General features: G+C 46.6%; 1 protein-coding gene across 1 annotated transcript in view; it reads right to left on the bottom strand.

Moving 5' to 3' along the window:
- Positions 1–7,435, bottom strand: part of LOC107109592 (IgGFc-binding protein-like) — a 17,981-nt gene extending 10,546 nt beyond the window's left edge. Inside the window, exons 1-3 of the mRNA XM_015410257.1 lie at positions 6,798–7,435; positions 3,583–3,911; positions 1,593–2,205 (exon numbers count right to left, since the gene is read on the bottom strand). Of these exons, the coding sequence (XP_015265743.1) occupies positions 1,593–2,205; positions 3,583–3,911; positions 6,798–7,188 (1,333 nt within the window). The 5' untranslated portion in view covers positions 7,189–7,435. The remainder of the gene's footprint in view (positions 1–1,592; positions 2,206–3,582; positions 3,912–6,797) is intronic.
- Between the last annotated feature and the right edge of the window lie 1,078 nt (positions 7,436–8,513).

Raw genomic sequence — 8,513 nt, 5'->3', positions numbered from 1 at the left:
GGGCTTGGCAGTAAGCGGGGGGTGTGCCCCGAGAGCCCCCACTGTAGCTACAGGCCTGCCTCCTCCTCTTCCTCCTGACCAGTTCTTCTACCTAATCTCCATCTGAAGTTGGGGGGAGGGGCTTCTGCACACAGACAGTCATCACTACCAATTTTTGAAAGAGTTACTTCCAAATTAATTTCTTTTTAAAAAATAATACTAAGAATGTTTTGCAAATCTGGAGAAGAGTTGCCCCAGGTTTGCTGGTGGAAAGTGCAGTCAAGTTGTAGCAGACTTCGGGCGACCCCATAAGGTTTTCAAGACAAGAGACAAAGAGGTGGTTTGCCATTGCCTCCCTGGATAACAACCCTGGACATCCTTGGCGGTCTCCCATCTAAGTACATATTTACAGGCTTGCAAATAGGGATGGGCATGAGCAGTTCGATTCGTGGCCAAACAATGAACCAAAACAAATCGGGAAGCTGTTTCACAAACTGAATCGGTTCGTATTGGTTCTTGACCCCTGATTTTTGGCTCTCCACAAAAAGTGGTAGTGAGCAGAAAGTAGGATTTTAAATGGCTCTGAGTCATTTAAAACCCTGCTTTCTGATCCCCACCACTCTACTGTTTTTTTTTGTAAAGACCAGAAAGCAGGGGTTTCAATGTCTTGGAGCCTTTTTAAACCCCTGCTTTCTGCTCTTCATGAACTGCCTTTAAATTAATGGAAGTCCATGGTGACTCTTCAGTTCACGAACATGACTTTGCAAACCACAAACCGGCCAAATTCATCACAAACCTTTGTTTCTGAGCCGATCCATACCCATCCCTACTTGCATAGCCCTAAAGAATGGCAGTTTTTTGGCCCAATGCATGGATTTTGCCTATCCATGTTAGCTATGAGTTGCAATGATAGACTGATAAACAGAACTTGAAATTACATGTGGAAAGCCACAGGAGGGGGTCATTAATTTAATGTACCTCTATGGACCCATTTCTGTATGGAGACATGCTGCTACAGTTTCCCCTGGTTCTTATTTGACTACCTGCAGTGCACGTTCATGAGTTGTAGTGACAAAACAGAAGCAAACTGGGCTTCCACGCAACCAGGTTGCTGCCCTTCTCTATAAAGGGTCCTCTGCAGCAGTATGTGTAATTGTTTCCTCCCTGTCCTTAGGCCCCAGACACCCCTTAGTGTTTGTAATTTCCTCTCCATTCACTACCTGACTAATAGAGGGCTATTTTGGGGCAGGAACGCACAGGAACGGAGTTCCGGCTGGCTCCCAAGTTGGCCACGCCCAGCAGGAACTCATTAGCATAATAGGCCACACCCAACAGCAGAAACGCATTAGGATTGGCTACATTAGGGGTGTGTGGCCTAACAGGCAAAGGAGTCCCTGCTACAAAAAGGCCCTGGGTTTTGACAACAAACAAGGTCAACAGAATAAGAAGCAAAAGGTGGGTGTGGCTGGATGACCACACTTCTGGTAACGTGGGGGTGTGGCCTAATATGCTAATATGTTTCTGCTGTTGGGTGTGGCCTATTATGCTAATGAGTTCCTGCTGGACTTTTTCTACAAAAAAAGCCCTGCTAATAAATATTCCTGGGACAATACCTGGGACAAGAATCTCATTCAGCTGGAGGACAGGGTACACCAGTCCACAGTAAGAGAGTGTTTTCCAGTCAACTGTAGTGATGCCCTTTTCCTGGCAAGCAGCGGCATAGGTCTCCACCATTTGACGCAGTGTGTCGTTGTCCCCTCTGTTTAAACACATTTCAAGGACGCATTCGTCAAAGTACTCAGAGGGGCTCACTGTGGAATGGCACGCTCTGAAGGGTCCTCCGGAAACTTTGCTGATCACGCCGCAATACTTTTCATGGCCGTACAGCTCCTCCTGGCCCTCATCACAGGCCGAGCAAAGTCCTTGGCAGGCCTCTAAGCAGGCAGGGTCTGGGACTTCCCAACTGCTGACCCAGTCCATAATGGAAGAGGCTTGAGTGCCATTGGGGTAAGCCATGTCATCATCTCTGTCTTCATTGAAATTCCCGCAGAGTCCACAGGTGGCTCCGTAGTAGCTACTCGGGAGAGTCAGCACGACTGTGAAGTTCTTGTCATGCATCACCCGGAGGCCAAAATCTGTTTCAATGATCGGCAGCCCATCGTTCTTGGAGATTTTGATTTTTCCATCTTGCAGGGTGGCTGGGAGGCTGGCCACTGCACCATTTACCTGTGGAAGGAAAGGACCATATTTCTGACATGTGGCTTCCACTGAAAAGTGCAAAGATACTCAGGCTGGCAGATGCTGGAGAGACCACCAATGCCTGGGGTGGATTCCTCCTCGTCCCTCTTTTTTTACTTAGAATGTTTTGAAATCGTAAACTGAGCTGCATGCACATGTGGGCCCATGCTGCATCTACCATTCGCTCCGTTGTTTTACCAAACCCACACTGGAACAGGAAAAGATGTGGCTCCAAACCACATTCGAATACCACAGGGCCAACGCTGTACTGACTGCAGTGCAGAGTCACCCCTGAACGGCCATAAAAAGGCCATAAATCTATTAAGACAGTACCATAAAACCGAGAGATCAAAGGAAGTGAAACTGGCATGCAGTGTGGAGGCTACAATAAAATCCAACAACCAAAGAAAGTGAAAGTGGCATCATGCAATGTAGAGGGGAATTTCTGTTCCAACATGGGTTTGGCAAAACAGCGGAGCAAATGCTAGCTGCAGAATGGGCCATGGTTGGATATTGCTCAACATTGTACTATACCAATAAATCACACATGGATTCTGCTGCCTGGACAACCCTATCAAATTAGGAATTATTGTTCTAGCATAGTGCAATATCCAATTATGAGTGGATGCCTCCCTGTGAGGAATGCCTGAACAAAAAGGAGGTATATAAACACATCAAATGAATGGATGGATGGATGTGTCTGTGGTCTCTAGTGGTGAATAGTACATATACTTTGAGGTGCTCTTAATGAATGATGCTTGGACATTTTAACAAGTGGAATTCACTGCCATAGGAAGTGGTGTTGGCTACATACAAGCATAGACAGCTTCACTGGAGAACCATCTGGAGCAGAGGACTATCAGTAGCTATTAGCCACAAGGTACAGATGGAACACTCTGTCTGGGGCAGGGGTGCTTGGTGCCTGTGGGGTAACAGTGGGAGGGCTTTTGAAGTTCTAGCCCCATTGGTGGGCCTCCTGATGGCACCTGGGGTTGGGGCACTGTGTGACACAGAGTGTTGGACTGGATGGGCCACTGGCCTGATCCAACATGGCTTCTCTTATGTTCTTATAGACACTTCTGACACTTTCTTCTCTGTTAAGCCCAGCTTTTTGCACTATGAGATCTTCTGAGCTATTTGCCAGGTATCATCAAACACATCATCAAACCCCTTGCTCCAGTGGGGTAGGGTGGGGTATAAATTGTAAAATAAATAAATAAATCATTCCTAGGAGTTTAGCTGGTTCATTGGGATTCCTAGACTTTTCCACTCGGTTATACCAACTTTTTACCCACTCTTGGTGGTTTAACTCCTGTAACTATAAACAGAAACACCGTGAACAAAAGATCCATGATTCTTTCTTACCATGATTTGGGCACCTTCTCCCTTGCTAATGGTGATGTTGTAATCATAGACATTGATATGGGTAATCTGCATCTTGAAGGCTGCCTCGATGTCTATGTCGCCACTCTTTTCTTCAACTGTGAAAGGTACAAGGTTGGCGTCGCTGCTGCAGGACTTCACAAGGGTGTAGGAGCAAGAGTCTTGGAGGTCTACAATGAGGCCATCAAAGGTCTGGACATCTTGGGACATGGAGACCTGACAGGTCCCTTTGTACTCATGGACACAACTTGCTTGACCATTCTGCACTTTGCATGTTTCCTTTGCTCGGCATTGCAGTGCTTTGCAGGGATCTGCAGTGCATGAGAAACCAAATTAATGCATGCTAGACAACCTGTAGGAGGCAGTTGGTGGGAGAATGACCACAAGATTCCCAAACACGGTCATGCAGTCCTTTTCCTCATTCAAGGTTTTCTTGGGCTTGTGAGGGTCCTGGGAAACAACCTGGGAAACAATCTATTCCTAGTAATCCTGCCTACTTTTGTTGTACCCTGATGGAAAGGGTTCCAGAGGAGATCCAGGAAATTACAGGCAAGTCAGTCTGACGTCGATACTGGGTAAATTGGTGGAAACCATTATTAAGGAAAGAATTAGTAGGCACATAGATGAACAAAACCTATTGAGGCAGACTCAGCATGGGTTCTGTAAGGGAAGATCTTGTCTCACTAACCTGTTAGTGTTCTTTGAGGGAGTGAAAAAACATGTGGACAAGGGGGATCCAATAGATATTGTTTACCTTGACTTCCAGAAAGCTTTTGATAGAGTTCCTCATCAAAGGCTCCTAAGTAAGCTCAAAAATCATGGGATAAAAGGACAAGTCCTTTTATGGATCAAAAACTGGCTAATTAATTGAAAACAGAGAGTGAGTATAAATGGGAAATGTTCTCAGTGGAGGGTGGTAAGCAGTGGGGTACCGCAGGGATCAGTACTTGGTCCACTGCTTTTTAACTTGTTCATTAATGATTTGGAGTTGGGAGTAAGCAGTGAAGTGGCTAAATTTGCGGATGATATGAAGTTGTTCAGGGTGGTGAAAACCAGTGATGATTGTGAGGCACTCCAAAGGGATCTGTCAAGGATGGGCAAGTGGGCGTCAACATGGCAAATGGGGTTCAGTGTGGCCAAGTGCAAGGTGATGCACATTGGAGCCAAAAATCCTAAATATAAATACACACTGATGGGTAGTGGATAACTCACTGAAAATGTCGAGACAGTGTGTGACTGCAATAAAGAAGGCCAATGCTATGCTGGGGATTATTAGGAAGGGTATTGAAAACAGATCAGCCAATATAATAATGCCCCTATATAAATCAATGGTGCGACCTCATTTGGAATACCGTGTGCAGTTCTGGTCACCACACCTTAAAAAGGATATTATAGTTTTGGAAAAAGTGCAGAAAAGGGCAACTTGAATGATAAAAGGGTTGGAACACTTTCCCTATGAGGAAAGGTTAAAGCGCTTAGGGCTCTTTAGCTTGGAGAAACAACGACTGAGGGGTGACATGATTGAGGCTTATAAGATTATGCATGAGATAGAGCAGGTAAAGAAAGAGGTACTTTTCTCCGTTTCTCACAATACAAGAACTCGTGGGCACTCAATAAAATTGCTGAGCTGTTGGGTTAGAATGGATAAAAGGAAGTACTTCTTCACCCAAAGAGTGATTAACACATGGAATTCACTGCCACAGGAAGTGGTGGCGGCTACAAGCATGGAAGGCTTCAAAAGGGAATTAGATAAGCATATGGCAATTAAGATGTGGCCATAGTTAGGGATAATAGAGTAACTGTAAGCCGCTCAGAGACCCCTTGGGGGGTTCGAGCGGGGTAGAAGCCGAAAGTAATAAATAAATAAATAAATAAATAAATAAGGAGCGGAGGTCCATCAGTGGCTATTAGCCACAAGGTACAGATAGGGGCTCTGAGGCAAGTGATCTTCTTGGTGCTTGGGGGGGTCAACTGTGGGAGGGCTCCTAATGTCTTGGCCACACTGGTGGACCTCCTGATGGCACCTGGTATTTCTGGCCACTGTGTGACAGAGTGTTGGACTGGATGGGCCTTTGGCCTGATCCAACATTGGCGTCTCTTATGTTCTTATGTTCTAAAGTCCACAGGTCCAGTCATTTAGGCTACAGCCCCTGGTATCCTCAGGTGGTCTCCCATCCAAGTACTAACCAGGCACAGCTCTGCTTGGCTTCTGAGATCAGACAAGATCAGGTGTGTTCAGGGTGGTACGGCCATAGGCCCTACGTCATCCGTTATTCTCAGGTGGACTCCCATCCAAGTACCAACCTATAGCCATACCACCACTTGATCTTGTCTGATCTCAGATGCTAAGCAGGGTCAGACCTGGTTCCTACGTGGATGGGAGTCAGCCTTTTGGGCAACTAGCAAAGCAACCCTATCGCTCAATGGATTTAGACTGGAGTGACTCTGCATTGGATTGCGCTGCGGCAAGGCAAGACTGAATACGCTGCTCCAGTCCAATAGACGTTGTCTTCAAGGTGTATCAAGGCTGTTCTGTACATTGCATGGTAGCAAACAGAGGGCTAGATTTCATTTTATGGAGGGAGATTTACCCCTTCCACCTACTAACTAAATCCAGTTATGGGAAGGTCTGCTAATTTTTCTGTGCTGCGCAGAGTTTGGAGAGCCGCTGTGGTATACATGGAAAAGTGGCTCCAGACTTTGCCATTCTCCTGACCTGCAATGGTCTCAGTGGTGTACTATTTGGCTGATTGAGGGAACCTACAAGTGCAGTTGTGGGTTTCCCCCAAATAGTGCTCCCTGGACCATTTCAGGTTAGGAAATTGGGGGGGGGGGCTGAAGCCCTTTCTCCATGTGTGTAACACTCATAATCCAAATTGGGCAATGCGTTTGCAGGAGTTCTGGATAATCTGCAACTCATGTGTGAATGTTATATAAGACAAAGGGTGGGGATGCCAGAACCAACTTGTGTTCTCCATGATGTGTGAATAATCTTCGCTGTACATCCATTTCCAGACACCTTTGTTCATCTCAGTTCTATGTTGCATTTTATCCTACAAATGTACATCTAAAAATGTAATGGGGAAAGTGGCCCTCAGACTTTCCTGGGAATAAGGTCTGTGGTTCTTATGTAAAGTTGGGTAAACAGACAAAAGAAGGGAGATAGGAAAGAAAGGGGACAGCAGATTTGTCATTACCTTTTGTGCAAACTGCTGGGGAGCCGTATGCCTTCGCGTTCCCGACCCCAACACTCAGCAGCCCGAAGGGGGAGGTGGGGTGCTCCACTACATGGACTGTGTATCTGTGGCCTAAGCTGTGTGATGCCCAGGAGAATTCAGTGCCAGGAACTGGATTCCACTGGAGATTTCTCAGTGGTCGCTTGTCCAGGGTGATCCCAGAAGTCTCTGATGATTTGGCAATGATCAGCGCGTAGTTCTCACATTCGTCCTGTCCGTAGATATTGTAGGCCTGACAGTAACTAGAGACCGGGGGGATTGCCATGAAGAAAGGATCATAGCGGAAGTTACCATGAGTGCCACCATCACCGAAGAAGGTAACTTGAATGCCCGAGCTAGCTGAGAGGGACATGGCGGTCGAGCCTTGAATGCCGTAAAACAGCACTCGAGCAGCACCCAAAGCCCTGATGTTCTTGCTCACTCCAGTCTGAGCTTCAACTTGAGTATTTTGGGAAGTAGAAACATACACTATGTCATACTCCTTGTCAAAGGGAAGAGAGGGGACGATGAAGTCGGTACCCCAGCTAGAAACAGGCAACAGCTGCTCAGAAACATGGTCACAAGAGACTTGTCTAGAGACGCACGTGTGGCCGCTGTAGACAGCCACTGGTTTCTGAGAGACTATTTTAGTACCCGAGACGTCCATCTCGCTTTGTAGCTGGACAGCTTGGTGGGGACTAAGTGCAATGGAGATCTTGTTCCCATGGTAATATTTTTTCCCCTGAAATGTCACAGTCCCTTTCAGGTAGACGTCAACAGATGTGGGCTCCTCCCAGGCGATGATGGCAAACTCTCGGGAGCGATCTGTGCCTACGGTTGGAGTGACGATGTAATACTCGGTTCCTAAGCTTGTCACTGGATAGACTATGGTAGTATCAACTGAGTTAGGTTTGCTATTGACGGAGAGGACAGAGATATCTTTGTCAGCCCGGACAGTGACTGTGTTGTCAAACAAACCAGTCCCAACCATCTCTGCTTCAGGTGGGATTGTCACAGACAGGGTTTGACCATCATTCACTCGGGTCACTGCCCTCACTGCTGGCCGTTTCATATGAATAGTGACAGATGTGTCAGGAGCATACCCTGAGATAATCAGCTTGAAATCCCCATGTGATGCTCGTGGCAAGCCGTTCTGCATGAAAGCTGTGGCAAATTCTTTTCCTACAGGACTTGAGGCCAATGTCCTTGGGATCAGGCTGGCTACCATCAAGGTAGGAGCAACTGACATTCCTAAAGGGAAAAAAACCAAGCTTTTAGAGAGCCCCAAATAAACTTTTCACTGTGTTTTTAGGAGGCCATCAAAGTGAGTGGGCCTGTGCTTTATGGTAATCTATGTTTGGGAAGGACTGGCCATTATCGCCACTGGGAAGATTCCTGGTGGGCCGATGGCTTGGAGTCCTCCTCTAACCACTTAGGCAGCCTCAGAGGAGACTTTCCTTGCCTGGGGTGTGGATTAAGGGGGGGCATTATCTGAATATGCGTGTCCATGAAGGCAGAGAAAAAATGACCAAAAATCTGATGTACTATAAGGGAGAGAGCGTCATTACCATCTTAAGCAGAGTTTCACCATTCTGTGATTAAACTAGTCTATTGACCTCAATGGACATATAAGGATGTCAGTCTGCTTAGGGTGGCACTCTTAGTGATGTAATGCATAGGGTGTTGGACTTGGAATGG

This window comes from Gekko japonicus, unplaced genomic scaffold (assembly GCF_001447785.1).
Source record: "Gekko japonicus isolate JY-2015 unplaced genomic scaffold, Gekko_japonicus_V1.1 scaffold1267, whole genome shotgun sequence".
In the NCBI taxonomy this organism is placed as follows: domain Eukaryota; kingdom Metazoa; phylum Chordata; class Lepidosauria; order Squamata; family Gekkonidae; genus Gekko; species Gekko japonicus.
This window is presented reverse-complemented; position numbering and strand designations above follow the sequence as displayed.